The sequence below is a fragment of the Chelonia mydas genome, chromosome 17 (assembly GCF_015237465.2).
Source record: "Chelonia mydas isolate rCheMyd1 chromosome 17, rCheMyd1.pri.v2, whole genome shotgun sequence".
NCBI lineage: Eukaryota > Metazoa > Chordata > Testudines > Cheloniidae > Chelonia > Chelonia mydas.
This window is the reverse complement of record NC_051257.2, coordinates 22,924,186-22,942,998: the sequence shown is the minus strand read 5'-3', so window position 1 is coordinate 22,942,998 and position 18,813 is coordinate 22,924,186. Positions and strand designations below refer to the sequence as shown.

The following is an 18,813-nucleotide window of genomic DNA, read 5'->3' as shown; positions in this document are numbered from 1 at the left end:
TCAAGGTTTCCACTCCGGATGCTCTTGGCACCATTGGAGGTGAGAGCGCCTCTGCCTTTCCCATCTGAAAGGGGTTTAATCCATCCTGCTGAGGTTGGCACCGGGACACAGGGCAACAGAGGAGGTAGAAGGCCCAGTTCTGGTACACGCTTCATTGTCCTCCTCCCCAGACGAGGCAGTGGCGGGGATGACCATGGTGCCCACGCAAGATGACTGTAGGGCTCATTAAGAGCTTCTACATTGCAACACACAGAAGTTGGGAATACAGGCTGAGGAAATCTCTGAGTCAGCCCATGGCCCTGATGGACATATTAGTGCCCTTTAAAGGGTGGCCCTGCCTTTAAATGATGTCATCTTGCAGCCCGTAAAGACTCTGTGGCAGACTCCTGCTTCCCTCCAGCCCACAGCTAAGTGGATGGAAAGGAAATATTTTGTGCCCCCCCAAGGGATATGAGGATCTTTATACTCACCCTCCACCAGGCTTGCTGGTTGTCATGGCAGCTAATGAAATGGAGAAATGGGGGCAATAAGGGCCATCGCCTAATGCGAAAGAGGCCAAGAAGCTGGACTTACGGGGCAGGAAGGTATACTCAACACGGGGCCTCCAGCTGAGAATAGCCAACCGTCAAGCCCTTGGGCCATTATGATTTTATTTTCTGGTCAGCCATGACAAAATTTAAGGAACTCTTACCTTCGGAATCCCGGACTAAATTCTTGGCTCTTGTAGAGGAGGGTAACGTGGTGATCAAAGCATCTCTCCAAGCTGCCTTGGACACAGCAGACTTGGCAACCTGATTCATGGCCTCAGCAGTGGTCATGAGGCAGAGGTCCTGGCGTCAGTCCTCAGGACTATCCTATGAAGTCCAACAGACTATTCAGTACCTACCCTTTGAAGGGAACTCCCTTTTCTTGGAGCAGACTGATGCTAAGCTCCATAGGCTAAAGTACTGAAGGGCTACTTTAAAATCCTTGGGTCTCCACACCCCCCAGCCCCAGCTCAGAAACACTATAAACCCCAACCTATGGGCCATCTCTATCCTCCACAGCATCCTCAGCAGAGGCAAGAGTATAGACACAGGAGGAATAAGAAGGAGGAGGCCTACACCTCACTTCTCATCGGCCCCCACATCTGCTCCCTGAAGACACTCAACGGAACCGAAGCAGATCTTCTCAGGAGCGCCTGCAGACAGCATACCAGGATAGTGCCTGGATCTTATCTCCCCTATTTGTTGACCAGTTGTCCCTCTTCTGCCAAGCGTGGACCCGCATTACCTTGGACCGTTGGGTATTGCTCATGGTGGAAGTGGGATATACCCTGCAGTTCGGTTGTTTCCCTCCCTGTCCCTCTTGAGGGACCCTTCTCATGAGAGACTTTTTGCCCAGGAGGTGTAGCCACTGCTAAGGGCGGGAGCTGTGGAGGAGGTTCCTCTGGAGTTAAGAGGCAAGGGGTTTTACTCACGTTACTTCCTAATCCCGAAGGCCAACGGTGACCTCAAACCCATCCTGGACCTGTGAAACCTCAACAAATTCATGAAAAAGCTGAAGTTCCACAAGATCTCCCTGGCCTCTGTTGTCCCCTCCCTGGATCCAGGGGATTGGTACACTACCCTTGACTTAAAGGACCTGTATTTTCACATGGCCATCTTCCCAGGTCACAAGATGTACCTCTGATTCGTGGTAAACCAGAAACATTATCAGTTCACCGGTCAATCCCTTGGTCTGTCGGCAGCCCAACAGATGTTCATGAAGTGCATGGGAGTTGTGGCATCTTTCCTCAGGAGGAGAGGGGTGAAAGTATACCCATACCTGGATGACTGGCTGATCTAAGGTCGATTGAGAGATCAGGTGAAGGTGCATGTACAGCAGATACAGTCAACCTTCCAGAATCTGGAGCTGTTGATAAATATGCAAAAGTCAACTTTTTTGCCAGTTCAGAGAATAGAGTTCATAGGGGCAGTTCTGGCCTCGATCCAGGACAGAGCCTTCCTCCCAGAAAGCTGATTCAGAGCCATTGAATCTCTCATAAATGGTTTGAGAGATTTCCCCATCACCACAGCGGTAAACTGCTTAAAGCTTCTGGGGCACATGGCGTCTTGTACCTGTGTGGTGCAACACGCGTGACTCTGTCTGTGGCCCCTCCCATTATGGTGGGCATCGGTGTCCATACTGGATCGACATCCTCTGGACAAGGTGATCACACTTCTGTCACTGGTGATTTCGGCCCTTTGGTGGTTGCTGGATCAGAACCCAGGCATCCCCTTTTCGAGGCCCTAGTCACAAACTCATCAGAGATGGGCTGCAGCAGCGCATCTTACCTGTCAGTGTGATAGAGCTAAGGGCGGTTTGCTTAGCCTGCCAGGCGCTCCAACCCACTTAGAGGGCAAGTGCATCTCAGTCCACATGGACAACACAACAATGTTTTACACAAACAAGCAAGGGAGAGCCAGCTCCTCCACCCTTTGCCAGGAAGTGTTGAGCCTATGGGACTTTTGTATAGCCCACTCCATTCACTTGGAAGCCTCCTACATACCAGGGTTGCAGAACAGGCTGGCAGACCACCTCAGCAGATCCTTTTCCAACCATCACGAGTGATCCATTCGCCCAGACGTCTTAAACGCTATTGTCCGACAAGTGGGGGTTTCCCCAGTGGACCTAGTCACGACGAGGCACAACAGGAAGTGCCCTCAGTTCTGCTCCTTCCTGGGGCACAGTCCGGGCTCGCTCACAGATGCCTTTCTCCTTCCTTGGAAGGGGAGGCTCTTTTACGCGTTCCCTCCCACTCCTCTTATACACAAGGTTCTGCTCAAGGTCAGAAGGGACAAAACGTGATTAACCCTGCTGGAACTCTCGGTGGACACACCAGTCAGCCTAGACTTGATCTCTCGGGACCACAGCCGCCTACTGTACCTGAACCTTGAGTGCCTCCCCTGACAGCATGGAACCTCCATGGCTGAACCAGGCGGAACAGTCTTGTTCAGCTCCGGTACAGGAGGTGCTCTTGGGTAGCAGACGAGAACCGCCTGTCTGGCTAAATGGAAGAGGTTCTCGATCTGGTCAGCACAGAAAGGCGTTTCACCCACAGAATCCTCACTGCCCCTCATTCTGGACTAGCTGCTTTATTTAAAGCAGGAGGGATTGACAATTTCATCCATAAGGGTTCATTTAGCTGTGATCTCTGCATTTCACCGTGGAGTGAACGGCCAGTCAGTGTTTTCAAACCTAATTGCAGCCATTTCTCAAAGGGTTTGGAACAACTCTACCAACAAGTACCCCAGCCTCTGCCCCCTTGGGACCTTAATTTGGTATTGACAAGGCTGACAGGACCCCCATTCGAGCCACTGGCAATGTGCTTTTTGCTCTGTCTTTATTTGAAGGTGGCTTTTCTCATGGCCATCACCTAAGCCAGAAGAGTTCTCACCTCTGAACCACTGTATATGGGCTTTTTCAAGAACAAGATATGGCTCCGGCCACACCCGTCTTTCCTCCCTAATGTGGTCTCTCAATTTCATAGTAGCCAGGACATTTTTATCCCGGTCTTCTAGCCTAAACCGCACTCTAGCAGGGAGGAACAGAGGCTCTACTTACTGGATATGAGATGTGCGCTGGCATTCTACATAGAGAGGACTAAGCCATTTAGAAAGACCACCCGACTCTTCGTAGCCATCGCAGGCAGAATGAGAGGCAGTCCAGTTTCTGCCCAGAGAATTTCTTCTTGGATTACATCTTGCATCTGCACTTGTTGTGACCTGGTGAAGTCCCACATCCTTGCTTGATGGCTCATTCTACAAGGTTGCAAGCATCAGCGGTGGTGTACGCAGCACAGATCCCAATCCAGGATATCTAGAGAATGCGACCTGGTTGCTGATCCACAAGTTTACCTCACACTACGCCATCACTCAGCAGGCTAGAGATGATGCAGGTTTTGGCCAAGCGGTGCTAGTCTGCTTGTCAGTGAAACTCTGATCCCACCACCTGACCACCTTGGGAATCCCCTGCATTGGAATGGACATGAGCAAACACTCCAAGAAGAAAAGACGGTTACTAACTTTTCTGTAACTGTTGTTCTTCGAGATGTGTTGCTCATGTCCATTCCAAAACCCGCCTTCCTACCCCTCTGTCAGAGTTGCAGTCAAGAAAGAACTGAGGGGGCAGTAGGGCAGCAGGTATCTATAAACTGCGCCATGTAGGCGTCACTCCATGGGGCACCATAGCCGATCTGACAGATACCACTGGGGGACAGTGCACATGGCGTGCGCACACCTACATTGGAAGGTTAGTAACCGTTTTTCTCCTTCTGCACTGCCCCAGGTCATGAACTCTTGCTTTGGGTAATTGTACAAATCCTCCAAAACAAAGATTCCACTCCATGCCCCAACTGGTATAGATATTGGGTTGGAAAGGCTACAGAAGATAGTTTAAGGTAGTAAAAGGAGTGTGACTAGATGAAATAAAAGGAAAGGAAGCTTAGTCTAAATATCTAGAAATACTTCCTAGTTCCTAGGCTGTGAAATACTCTCCAAGGGAAGTGGTGGAGACCCCATCCTGTGGAACATTTAGAACCAGATGGGACAAAGTGCGAGGAAATGGAGGGAGCAGTCCTTTCCTGGCAGAGTGCTGTGCTCGCTGTGGCCTGACAGGGCTTCTCTCTTCTGATTATGTTGGGATAGTGATTGGCCAGGGATGCTGCTCTCTTTTCTCTCTACCACTGCTAGGTTTGGAGTCTGAAGGGCAGGTGTGGTGATAACGGGTTTCCTGTTTCTCATCTAGGGGAGCTAATGGATGGCAGGAGAGGGCTGGTCCCCTCCAATTTTGTTGAACAAGTTTCAGATGATGACCTCATGACCTTTCTGCCTCCAGAGGTGAATGATCTCACCCAGAGCTCGTACCACGAGAGGATTTTTGTTGGTGCAAGCACTAGCAGTGGAGAGAGAAGTGATCACTCTGCTGATGAGGCCAGTATCAGTCCATTGCCTGGTAGACCAGAAGACCAGGAGGAGCCTGTCAATCACACAGCGGTGCCTTACCCGAGAAAGCTGACTCTGATCAAACAGCTCACCAGAAGCATAGTTGTAGGCTGGGAGCCACCACTTTTGCCAGCTGGCTGCACAGACATACAGAGCTATAACGTCTATGTGGATGCAGAGTTATGCCAGAATGTGAAGAGTGGCTCTCAAACTAAAGCTGTGATCGAGAAGCTGGACTTGGAGCTGAAAGCCTATCGCATCTCTGTGCAAAGTGTGACAGACCAAGGAAGCTCCGATAAGCTGCGGTGCACTTTCTGTGTTGGGCAAGATTTCTGCATAGCACCAATGCTGCTGAAAATCAGAAGCATGACAGCGACCTCAGCAGAAGTGACCTGGCTACCGTGCAACAGCAACTACGTTCATGCAGTGTACCTCGATGAGGAAGAGTGTGACACCACAAAGCCAGGTGTCTACTGGTACACTTTTCGCAGCCTGCGCCCGAGCACACAGTATGTTGCCAAGGTGGAGGCCCGGCCCCCCGGGGTGCTCTGGGAGTTGCCCCAGGAGAGGCGTGAGAAGAAGTCAGCAGCGATACACTTCACTACTCCCTTAGCAGGTACTGGGGACAGAAGGGGACAAACAATGCAGTTTACTAGGTGGTTTCTCTGATTTCCAAAGAGTAACACTTGGAGCTGGGGCTGGGATTCCCAGTTTCAGAAGACATAACTGCACTAGCTCTCCTTGAGTTACTATGCTAAAACCAGAATGTAGCGGGAGCAGTGGGAGGGCTAGCCACCCCGAGTGGCTGCCCATCAGAGACACTAGCTACATACACAGGGTGGCTAGCCCTTCCCACAGCTCATGCAGTTACTCTCTATTTTTGGCACTCTAGCTTGATGAGAGCTAGCCCGTGTATGTCAGAGCCCCATCTCCAAGTGCAGACAGACCTAAGCTGGTTTGTCATTTGGTTTTAACATTTTCCTGTTTTAGTTTTACAAGTTAAACTCTTCTTGCTGCAAGTTGCTGAGTGAAAATAGCAAATATCCACCTTCATTGACGTGTGCCTTCCTGGGGGAGAGGTGACATGTATTATCATCATTAAATACATGCACCGTGCTGCAGGAATCACTTCACTTCACCCTCATCTACATTTGCAAAAGCCTGATTTCCACATGGGGAAATTCACAAAGCAAAAAGCATTGCATTTTCCCTGCTCTGATTTGGTCTCTTTCTCCCAAGTCTGGAGATGAACTGCTCCAGTGATTTCTGTAACTTTTGGGTGAGAGAGCTTCACTTCCTTCCTTCCACTACTTACTTGGATTTAGTTTGGCGATTATGCCACTGTCCTGACAAATAAAAGGGAAAATCTCATTGATCTCTCCTAGGAACTCCTGATGCGCCACTTGATGTCCAAGCAGAGCCTGGCCCGTCAGCAGGCATTCTGGTTATCAGTTGGCTACCTGTCACCATTGATGCAGAAGGATCATCGAATGGGGTCCGAGTTACCGGCTATGCTGTATATGCCGATGGACAGAAGGTAATATACATGCAGTCATAGGCTGGATACTGGGGTGCAAAGGGATGTGGGGAGTGGGTATGTTATTGTAGAGGCTCCATATGGTTCAGTGAAGTCCCATGGATAATGCCAATTAATTTGCTGTTGCCGTGGTGCTCAGTTGCCCCCATCACAAGTGAGGGAGTCCCTGTCATGTTAGTGATGTGCAAACACAAAGGAAGACAAGGTCTCTGCTCCAAAGAGCTTAGGGCTGAAACATCAGCTGCAAAAAGACTTATTCTGCAAGGACGTCATTCGGTATGGTGCATGCAGGGAATAGCTAGTTAGCTGAAAGTTCCTGGCTACACATTTGGCGTTTTTAGACACATCCATGGCACCAGATTCAGAGGCGATGTGTGGGGGAGACATGGAGGGTCACGTCCCCCTCCTGATTTTCTGCTTGGTGTGACGGGGTGCGCTCGCCACTCTGGCACCTCCTGCTGGTTGTCTTGGGAATTAGCTCTGCATGGTAGTGCGCCCTCTTCGGGTGGTGCCTCGCTACTGTCACTCCTGCTCTAGGACCCACGTCTCTCCAAGGACCATGGTGTCCTCTTCAGCGACACTGCCCTCCTGCCGTGCCACACATTGTCCTTCCCTGCTTCCGGGGGGCCTGCAATCGCTATCCAGCCACTTCCCTCAGCGGCAACTGCAGTCCAATGTGATGTGGCTTCAGCACCCTCGTCTGCCCTTACCTCAGGGCCTCAGCCTGCAGGCCCTAGCAGCCAGCCAGGAGCTCTCTCTAGCTTCCCCGGTCCCTGCTTGCAGCACTGCTCTGTCCAGGGTGCTGGCAGTTCTCTCAGCCCTCCAGAGACACAGCCCTTCCTCCCTGGGCTCCCAGCAGACAACTGCCTTCCTCTGCCCTGCAGCTCCCTTTTTACATGGGCCTGCTTGGCCCTGATTGGCTGCTCCTTTCAGCCCTTCTCTGATTGGCTGCTCCAGCGCAGCCTAGGTCTGCTTTTAACCCCTTTTCTGCCAGTAAGGGGCATCTGCCCCATCACACTTGGCTTGTACTGAGCATGCTCACACAGACTGAGCATGCTCAGTAACACTGCTGAAGCTGGCTGCCCTCACTCTGCCCCGCCTCTATCGGCAGGCATGGGTTGTCTCTGAACCGATTGATAACTTTGGGTTGACACTCAACACGTGGTGTCCTGGGTGAATAGGATCTGTTCTGGAGAAATGGAATAATGTCAGCCGAGCTATTTTTGAATATTAGGACCAACAGAAATAAGAACTTGCATGATTCGGGCACTGTTAGCTCTCCCAGCTTAGAATTGTGCAGAGAATCGAGTAGCTACTCCAGACAGCATGGACTGAGGGAGTGCGTGCAGTGCTGGGGAATGGTCTCTGTGCACCCTGCGGCAAGTCACGTCCCACTCTGTGCCTCCCCTTCCTTGTTTGTCAAATGGGTTAATTCCATTGTGGGTGGGAGCTTGTCTTCCAGGTAAGGTTGCATAATTAGAGTGTCACCCACTCTGTTCCCTAGACAGGCTGAGCTGGGGGGGGAGGCAGGGGCAGGAACAGCAGTTCTATCCCAGAACCTGTAGCAGTTTGACAGGATACTGCCACTAACCCTACATTTGTCTGTTAAGTCCTCTTCTTCTCTGTGTTGGTTTATCACTTTCATATCAACAACTTCCTCTTGACAGGGACCATGTGGGTCTGTAGGCAGAGGAGCCAGAGCAGTAGCTTTGGAATGTCGGAGGTAACTCAGCCAGTCATCATTCCCTCCCTCCAGTAACCCGAACTTTAAACCCTGCTGCCAGCCTTGGCCGTCTCTCCCCTTGTCATTGCCCATTTGGTGCTGCCAGGGCAGGAACTGTTTAGATGAACTAAAACAGTTGTGACTGGGCGAAGGTAAATGGGCATAGCGTGGAGGGAGGCACTATGCAAATCTCCAGCCTCACTCATACTCAGCCAATATAGCTCTGGATCAACGTGCCAAATCCGCAGAAAAAATGCAGAAATTTGCAATGGGATTAGCTTGATTTTTGGCTTATTATGAAAATCGGGGTGCTTATTTACCGCATGGAAGTTGGCAACTGTGCTCCGGTTCTGTTATTCCATTCCTGAACCTCTGCGCCCCCAATGCTGACAGTACACTTCAGTCCTGACCTGCAGTTTCATTGGCTGACTCTTTTCAACCAATGAGATTGAAATATGCAAATAAACGGGAGCGAGAGAGTAATGACTGGCTGAGTTACCTCTGATATCACAATGCCCCTCAGCCTGCAGCACTAACAGAGCACTGTATGGAGATCAGGTTCCCTGGTGTTTGGGTGTTCCAGTTGTCATAGAAATCAATGCACTTTGTGGGAGTCACATCCTGTGTCTTGCTAGGCAACTTCATAGTAACTCTGTTAGGGGAGCTTGTGCCTGCCTAACTTATGTGCATCCACAATCCTGCCTTGGTACCTGTCCTCCGCCTCTCTCTGTCTCAAAGCATCGTTTAAGGATAATGATGTAGTGTGGGAGCTGACCTTGTTCGTGAAGACAGAGGCAAAAAAAGCATTGAGTACATTGGCTTTATCCAAATTAAAAAGGAGGAAGGGGGTCAGGTGGATCTGCAGAGGCAGTGCATTCAGAGAACTCCATTTACTTCCCTCTGGAAGTCTCTACTGCAGGAGATTAACTCACTTAAATCATAGAATCATAGAATATCAGGGTTGGAAGGGACCTCAGGAGGTCATCTAGTCCAACCCCCTGCTCAAAGCAGGACTGATCCCCAACTAAATCATCCCAGCCAGGGCTTTGCCAAGCCTAACCTTAAAAACCTCAAAGGAAGGAGATTCCACCACCTCCCTAGGTAACGCATTCCAGTGCTTCACCACCCTCCTGGTGAAATTGTGTTTCCTAATATCCAACCCAAACCTCCCCCATTGCAACTTGAGACCATTACTTCTTGTTCTGTCATCTGCTACCACAGAACAGCCTAGATCCATCCTCTTTGGAACCCCCTTTCAGGTAGTTGAAAGCAGCTATCAAATCCCCCCTCATTCTTCTCTTCTGCAGACTGAACAATCCCAGTTCCCTCAGCCTCTCCTCGTAAGTCATGTGTTCCAGTCCCCTAATCATTTTTGTTCCCCTCTGCTGGACGCTTTCCAATTTTTCCACATCCTTCTTGTAGTGTGGGGCCCAAAACTGGACACAGTACTCCAGATGAGGCCTCACCAATGTCAAATAGAGGGGAACGATCATATCCCTCCATCTGCTGGCAATGCCCCTACTTCTACAGCCCAAAATGCCGTTAGCCTTCTTGGCAACAAGGGCACGCTGTTGACTCATATCCAGCTTCTCGTCCACTGTAACCCCTAGGTCCTTTTCTGAAGAACTGCTGCCTAGCCATTCGGTCCCTAGTCTGTAGCGGTGCATGGGATTCTTCCATCCTAAGTGCACTTGTCCTTGTTGAACCTCATCAGATTTCTTTTGGCCCAATCCTCTCATTTGTCTAGGTCCCTCTGTATCCTATCCCTACCCTCCAGCGTATCTACTACTGCTCCCAGTTTAGTGTCATCTGCAAACTTGCTGAGAGTGCAGTCCACGCCATCCTTAAGATCATTAATGAAGATGTTGAACAAAACCGGCCCCAGGACCGACCCTTGGGGCACTCCACTTGATACCGGCTGCCAACTAGACATGGAGCCATTGATCACTACCCGTTGAGCCCGACAATCTAGCCAACTTTCTATTCACCTTATACTCCATTCATCCAGCCCATACTTCTTTAACTTGCTGGGAAGAATACTGTGGGAGACCGTGTCAAAAGCTTTGCTAAAGTCAAGGAAGAACACAACCACTGCTTTCCTCTCATCCACAGAACCAGTTATCTCGTCATAGAAGGCAATTAGATTAGTCAGGCATGACCTACCCTTGGTGAATCCATGCTTATGTTCCTGATCACTTTCCTCTCCTCTAAGTGCTTCAGAATTGATTCCTTGAGGACCTGCTCCATGATTTTTCCAGGGACTGAGATGAGGCTGACTGGCCTGTAGTTCCCCGGATCCTCCTTCTTCCCTTTTTTAAAGATGGGCACTACATTAGCCTTTTTCCATTCATCTCGGACCTCCCCCGATCGCCATGAGTTTTCAAAGATAATGGACAATGGCTCTGCAATCACATCCACCAACTCCTTTAGCACTCTCGGATGCAACGCATCCGGCCCCATGGACTTGTGCACGTCCAGCTTTTCTAAATAGTCCCGAACCACTTCTTTCTCCACAGAGGGCTGGTCACCTCTTCCCCATACTGTGCTGCCCAGTGCAATAGTCTGGGAGCTCACCTTGTTTGTGAAGACAGAGGCAAAAAAAGCATTGAGCACATTAGCTTTATCCGCATCCTCTGTCACTAGGTTGCCTCCCTCATTCAGTTCTGCCTTCCCAAATTGAGCATCTCTCTGGCTCCAGAGTAGAATGGCTGGTTTGTGATGGGAGAATAAAGAGTTTTGTAACACAGTCAGAGGCAGTGGCCATACTGCTCACAGGATCATGGGTGGCATCCTGCTTTCTGCTCTCAGTCTGGACACATAACTCCTTAAATATTATCTGTACATACATTGTGCAGTGGTTGTGACGTCCAGTAGACTACTAGCTCTTGGTAGAGACCTCACATACCACGATTTAGTGAATTATTATGCATATATACAACCCAGCAGATCCCTGTAAATCTCTCTACCCTCCCAAGCCCTCTGCTAGTTTGCCCCAAAAGGGTCCTGGATCACATCTCACCCCTTACATTGGCACAATAGGGCTAGCCACTGACTATTCTGTTTATATTGGTTTGGAACCCCATAGCCTGGACAATCCATCTGCCACTGCAGTTTCCTTACCCTTCATATGTACAATTTCTGTATCATATTCCTTGAGCACTCCACACCACACAGCAGCCTGGAGTTGGTATCTCATACCAGAGAGTGGTCTGTTAGAATCACGTGGCATCTCCTTTTAAAAAGACCACAATAATTAGAGAGAATGCAAACAGCAGTGATAAATGAGCTGGAAGGCCTGGTGGACCCAGAAAAGTTTTAGGCAGGCCTTGCAGAATTCACTGGCCTACTTGCCCATGATGGGCAGCACATGTTCCAGAGAGAGGTCCATCAACTCCTGCAGGATCTCAGCTTTTGTTTAATGAATTAAGTTTGTAATCTTCATTGTTGGGAAGAAATCCTGCTGAAGAATGACCTGAGTGCTGGCAAAGTAGTGACTTCTGCCTGAGGCTGCAGGAGACCACCCTAGTGCCTCCAGTGCTGCTCAAAGCTCTGCTCAGCTGCAGCAGACAGAACACTGACCAGAGTCTTCTCAGCTTTATTGCTGCTCTTTAGAGCTCTGTCAGCAGCAGTGAAGCTGACAGAGCTGAGATAATTGTCACTTGGCTGCTGTTTGGGAAGTGGAGGCAGACACCAGCACTGTTGTCTATAGAGGAGGGATTAACAGAGTAGTGGAGATGCCCACAACTCATTGTAGCAGCCTGGTAGAGAATGGAGAGTTGAAGATCCTGCCACTGCCAAATAGCAGCCAGGAGGAACCTTCCGCCTCAGACCTGACTCCTTGAGTCCAGGCCAAAATCTGGGCCTTCCTCTGGCATCTCCTGGTGAATGTTCAGATGCCAGATTAAGGCTAAGGCCAAGTTCTTCATCTTTCTCCCCAAAACTTCCCCCTTCCCTCCTTTATTCATCGCCATGAACACCACCATCATCTTCCCTGTCACTCAGGCTCATAACTTGGGTGCCATCTTTGACTCGGCCCTCACTCTAGGACCTCACATTGATACTTTGTCTAAATCTTGCCAATTCTTCAGTTTAACATCTGGAAGGTCTGGTCTTTCCTCTCCATCCATGCAGTTAAAGGCCTCATTCTGAATCTCCTCATCTCATGTCTTGATGGATGCACCCTCCTCTTCTCTGCCCTTGAGAAATGCGACCTTGCTCCACATATCCATTCAAAATTCCACTGCCCAAAAAATGTAACTAGTTCATCATTTTGAGCACATCACCCCTTTCTGTGCATCCTTCCACTATTCCCCTTCATTTTCCATCACGTCAAACACAACCTACTCAGCTTCACTTTCAAGGCAGTTCACAGCTTAGAATTATAGAAGATTAGGGTTGGAAGAGACCTCAGGAGGTCTCAAAGCAGGACCAACCCCAACTAAATCATCCCGGCCAGGGCTTTGTCAAGCCAGGCCTTAAAAATGTCTAAGGATGGAGATTCCACCACCTCCCTAGGTAACCCATTCCAGTGCTTCACCACCCTCCTAGTGAAATTGTGTTTCCTAATATCCAACCTAGACCTCCCCCACTGCAACTTGAGACCATTACTCCTTGTTCTGTCATCAGCTACCACTGAGAGCGGCCAAGCTCCATCCTCTTTGGAACCCCCCTTCAGGTAGTTGAAGGCTGCTATCAAATCCCACCTCACTCTTCTCTTCTGAAGACTAAACAATCCCAATTCCCTCAGCCTCTCCTCGGAAGTCATGTACCCCAGCCCCCTAATCATTTTTGTTGCCCTCCACTGGACTCTCTCCAATTTGTCCACATCCTTTCTGTAGGGGGAGGGGGGGCCCAAAACTGGACGCAATACTCTAGATGTCGCCTCACCAATGTCTAATAGAGGGGAACGATCACGTCCCTCGATCTGCGGCAATGCTCCTACTAATGCAGCCCAAAATGCCATTGGCCTTCTTGGCAACAAGGGCACACTGTTGACTCATATCCAGCTTCCCATCCACTGTAATCCCCAGGTCCTTTTCTGCAGAACTGCTGCTTAGCCAGTCGGTCCCCAGCCTGTAGCAGTGTATGGGATTCTTCCTTCCTAAGTGCAGAACTCTGCCCTTGTCCTTGTTGAACCTCATCAGATTTCTTTTGGCCCAATCGTCCAATTTGTCTAGGTCACTCTGGATCCTATCCCTACCCTCCAGCGTATCTACCTCTCCCCCCATCTTAGTGTCATCAGTGAACTTGCTGAAGGTGCAATTAATCCCATCATCCAGATCATTAATAAAAGATGTTGAACAAAACCGGCCCTAGGACCGACCCCTGGGGCACTCTGCTTGATACCGGCTGCCAACTAGACATCGAGTCGTTGATCACTACCTGTTGAGCCCAACAACCTAGCCAGCTTTCTATCCACCTTGTAGTGCATTCATCCCATCTGTCTTATCTCCATGCTATCTATTGTCACTCAGACATTACTAAGATGTCAGCTTGCACCTCCGTTCTGCCAACAACGCCAGTCTCTATCACCCACTCATTACATTGTCAAATAGGAATCTTCATGCTTTGTCCCAGCCTACCCTTCACCTATGGGTGGAGCTTCCTGTGACCGTCCACAAAGCCACCTCACTGTCATCCTTCAGATCCCCCCTTAAAACTCTCCTTTGCCATGATGCCTAAAGAAAACTTGACAGCAGGTAGGGCAGCTGCTGTTGTGAAATCACTGCCTGTCAGGGTGCCAGATGTTTCCGTGTGCTTCCTCGGGGGTCTGTCTCTTGTATTAGAACTAGAGTGTAAACTCTTTGCAGCAGGAACCATCTTTTTGGTATCAGTTTGCACAGCGCCGAGCACAGAGGTGGGCAAACTACGGCCCGCGGGCCACATTCAGCCCGCGGGACTGTCCTGCCCGGCCCCTGAGCTCCCTGCTGGGGAGGCTAGCCCCGGGCCCCTCGCCTGCAGCCTCAGCTCACCATGCTGCCAGAGCTCTGGGGGGCGGGGGGGCTGCGAGAGCCGCCAGGTGTCATGTAATAAATCGCTCCCCATAGGAATGTGCGACTCTCGGAGCAGAAGGACTGGCAGCCCTAAGCAGTACACTGTAAGTAGCACATTCCTGTGGGGAGCGATTGAATACACTGCACCTGGGCAGGGGAGCTGGTGCCCCCCCAAACAGCCTGGCTCCTGCCCCCATCCGCCTCCTCCCGCTTTCCACCCTCGACTGCTCCCCTCAGAAACCCTGACCCATCCAACCTCCCCTGCTTCTTGTCCCCTGACTGCCCTCTCCCGGGACCCCCCGTCCCTAACCGCCCCCCGGGACCCCACTCCCATCCAACCTCCCTGTCCCCTGACTGCCCTGACCCCTATCCACACCCCCAATCCCTAACAGGCCCCCCGGGACTCCCACGCCTATCCAACCGCCCCTGTCCCCTGACTGCTCCCCAGGATTCCCTGCCCCTTATCCATCTCCCCCCCCCGGCGCACCTTACTATGCTGCTCAGGGTACCAGGACTGGCAGCTGTACGTAGCACACTCCTACGGGGAGCAATTTACAGTTTCCGAACTCTGGTTTGCCCTCAGGCCAAAAAGTTTGCCCACCCCTGGCCTAGCAGAACGGGTCCTGGAAGGGAGCCGCAGATGCCAGGAGTGAAATGCAGAGGCCTTTAGGCACCGAACTGTTGTTCGTGCTGCGGCGTGTTGCCGGTGTTGCAGAGTTTAATGTGGCTAGTGCTGCCGTTCTTGGAGCATCTACCTCACTGTGCTTGCGGACAGCGCGGCACGTGGGTTCAGCAGACCTCGATGTTATCCGTAAGAAAGGCCACAGGCTCGGTTCGGTGGTGAAGGCGCTTGGCCAGGTTTATTGTCAGCAAAGCAGGGTCCTCGTGCCCCATAGGAGCTACAGGGACACTAGCACATGGATGCTTGTGACAGGTACCTGCTCAATCAACATAACAAGGGACGTATTACACTCCAGATGTGATTAGTTACCACCCTTCTCTAGTTCCAGCAAAACATCCTCATCCATTATCTGTCATCCCCTCCTTATCTTTGTGCAGGGTCGGTGTGGTCCTGTACCACCTCTTACAAATGCATTTATGTAGTTACTTGAGAACTCTGGGTGTTCTTGTACCATCTTCTCCGCTCAAGAACGTGCTTACCTGGTTAGCTGACACTTAGTGTGTCGCTATTCTGCCAAGGCCAGGCCTGCTCTGGTGCACAGCCTTTGGTTCACATTGCTAGTGATGCCTAGGGCTCCTGCAAGGCTGCACTAACTACCACTGATGAGGGCCTCTAGGCATCTGACTGTCGAGCAGTGGGGAGGTGCATCTCTCCGCTCAGGACTCAGCAGTGACCCTCTCCTGGAGTTAGGCATCTCAGCCAGTTCAGCGGTGCTGTAGCAGGAGAAAATCAGGCCTTTCTCATGAAAAGCCAGAGAGAAACCTACCGCATGGCAGCCAATAGCCCAGGCCCCCGGAGATCTAGGAGAGCTGCTCTACCTGATGTGGAGGGAAGACTTAAATCCAGGGCTCTTACATCACTTGGGAAGCCCTATCCGCTGGGCTATTGGGTATTCAGGGGCAGGGAGCTCTCAGTTTTGCCTGTTGAAGTTGCTCCACTTTGTATCAATAATTAACTATTCATTGGAACAAGGACTAGAACTGAGGTCTCCATATCACTGGTGAGTGCCCTGACCCCCTGGTTATTCAGGGTAGGCCTCTCACTTTCTTCTGTGGATGTTGTCCCTCATTCCTAACCACTAGACTGAGACACACACCCATGAAAAATTATCGTGCTGCTCTTCCCCAGTTATTTATGGGTGAGATCCGATCCGTGCTCTGAGCACACCTACTCAATTAGACCCTTCTGATGACATAGGCGGGGTAATGTCTAGTTGGAAAATCCCGCTTCGGCACTACTGGGGCTTTGGCTTGAGCTAGGACCACAAGGAGCTCACTAGCTGTGGGGCGGCATCCGTGTGTAGGCGGCTTAACGCATGCCAACCAGCAGAAATGGAGCCACTGAGGGTACGTAGATGCCTACAGGGGTAGGAAGCAGCTGAGCAGTGGTTTTGAGAATGTCAGAGGAATCTAATTGGTGGACTGAGGTACCTAAAGAGGGAGGGAGGTGTCTAAGTCCCTTTTGTGGGTCTGGCTCTAAGTGACTTAATTGCCCAAGCCACTTTTGAAAATTGAACTTAATGGATTTAGGAGCCTAAGAGTCATTTCCAAAAATTATTTAGGGCCAGATTTTCAAAGCTATTTAGGCATCTAAAGATGCAGATTGGCACCTAGGCAAATTTCCCAAAGCATCTAAGCAGGTTAGGTTCCTAATTCCCATTGATTGCAGGTTAGGCGCCAAACCTGCATAGGCTCTTTTAAAAATCCCAGTAGGCACTTGTCTAAATCTTTTCTGATTGCCTAAGTCCTTTTCGAAATCTGGCCCTCAAGCACGCAGGTCACTTAGGTGCTTTTGAAAGTTTTTGTGCTAGTAGGTATCAGATGCATATTTCAAGCCCTTGGTGAAGGAACTCACCCTCTACCTTAGAAGCAGGAAAGAAGAGTGGGGTATGAACGCTCCACACTCCAGTACAGATGCTTGCAGAGAATCGCTTAGAGCATTGCAAGCTGAAACTGACCTGCAACCTGCTGCACCCATGGGTTCATGGAAACACAGCTGCCCCGAGTACATTTACACTGCAAGAAAACCTGCGGCAGTGAGTCTCAGAGCCCTGGTTAGCTGAGTGGGGCTTGCAGGGCTCGCTCTAGAGGGCTAAAACTACCAGTGGAGACATTTGGGATAGGGCTGGAGGCCAGGATCCAAAACCCTCCCCACTCACTGGGCTTCACAGCCCAGCAGGAGCCCGAATGACTACACTGCTATTTTCTGCTCCATAGCATGAGCTTCACACATCAGTTAGCCCAGGCTCCGAGTCTCATTGCAGTGGGTCTTTGCAGTGTAGCTGTACCCCTGTAGGGTGAAACATAGCAAGCAGGAAAAGTGCATAGCACAAAACAGTTCGGACAGGAAAGAGAGAACGCTGTTTGCAATGGCAAGTCTCTTCCTTTCCCCAGGCCAAAGCCAAGGAGCCTGGAAGACTGTCAGGGCTTGGGAGAGAGGGAAGCAGCAGCCAGTTGGCTTGGCTGGGAATGATGCCAGTAAAAAAGGGAAGAAGGAGGATCCTGGGAACTACAGGCCAGTCAGCCTCACCTCAGTCCCTGGAAAAATCACGGAGCAGGTCCTCAAGGAATCAATTCTGAAGCACGTAGAGGAGAGGAAAGTGATCAGGAACAGTCAGCATGGATTCACCAAGGGCAAGTCATGCCTGACTAATCTAATTGCCTTCTATGACGAGATAACTGGCTCTGTGGATGAAGGGAAAGCAGTGGACGTGTTGTTCCTTGACTTTAGCAAAGCTTTTGACACTGTCTCCCACAGTATTCTTGCCAGCAAGTTAAAGAAGTATGGGCTGGATGAGTGGACTATAAGGTGGATAGAAAGTTGGCTAGATTGTCGGGCTCAACGGGTAGTGATCAATGGCTCTATGTCTAGTTGGCAGCCGGTATCAAGCGGAGTGCCCCAAGGGTCGGCCTTGGGGCCGGTTTTGTTCAACATCTTCATAAATGATCTGGAGGATGGTGTGGATTGCACCCTCAGCAAGTTTGCAGGTGACACTAAACTGGGAGGAGAGGTAGATACGCTGGAAGGTAGGGATAGGACACCGAGGGACCTAGACAAATTGGAGGATTGGGCCAAAAGAAATCTGGGGGGAGGGATAGCTCATTGGTTTGAGCATTGGCCTGCTAAACCCAGGGTTGTGAGTTCAATCCTTGAGGGGGCCATTTAGGGATCTGGGGCAAAAATTGGGGACTGGTCCTGCTTTGAGCAGGGGGTTGGACTAGATGACCTCCTGAGGTCCCTTCCAACTCTGATATTCTATGATTCTATGATGAGGTTCAACAATGATAAGTGCAGAATCCTGCACTTAGGACGGAAGAATCCCATGCACCGCTACAGATTAGGGACTGAATGGCTCGGCAGCAGTTCTTCAGAAAAGGACCTAGGGGTTACAGTGGACGAGAAGCTGGATATGAGTCAACAGTGTGCCCTTGTTGCCAAGAAGGCCAGTGGCATTTTGGGATGTATAAGTAGGGGCATTGCCAGCAGATCGAGGGACGTGATCGTTCCCCTCTATTCGACACTGGTGAGGCCTCATCTGGAGTACTGTGTCCAGTTTTGGGCCCCACACTACAAGAAGGATGTGGAAAAATTGGAAAGAGTCCAGCGGAGGGCAACAAAAATGATTAGGGGACTGGAACACCTGAGTTATGAGGAGAGGCTGAGGGAACTGGGATTGTTTAGTCTACGGAAGAGAAGAATGAGGGGGGATTTGATAGCTGCTTTCAACTACCTGAAAGGGGGTTCGAAAGAGGATGGCTCTAGACTGTTCTCAGTGGTAGCAGATGACAGAACAAGAAGTAATGGTCTCAAGTTGCAATGGGGGAGGTTTAGGTTGGATATTAGGAAAAACTTTTTCACTAGGAGGGTGGTGAAAAACTGGAATGCATTACCTAGGGAGGTGGTGGAATCTCCTT

The 18,813-nt window shown here is 50.4% G+C and overlaps 1 protein-coding gene across 19 annotated transcripts in view; it reads left to right on the top strand.

Moving 5' to 3' along the window:
* Positions 1-18,813, top strand: part of TSPOAP1 (TSPO associated protein 1) — a 231,462-nt gene that overhangs the window by 145,217 nt on the left and 67,432 nt on the right. For 18 of the 19 annotated variants that reach the window (XR_006286347.1, XR_006286348.1, XR_006286349.1 and 15 more), the window contains 2 exons: positions 4,768-5,580; positions 6,350-6,501. Coding sequence is in view for 16 of the 19 variants with exons in the window: in XM_043531294.1 (XP_043387229.1) it covers positions 4,768-5,580; positions 6,350-6,501 (965 nt within the window). In the remaining 3 variants the exon portion in view is untranslated. The remainder of the gene's footprint in view (positions 1-4,767; positions 5,581-6,349; positions 6,502-18,813) is intronic. The other variant, XM_043531296.1, reaches the window with a different exon arrangement.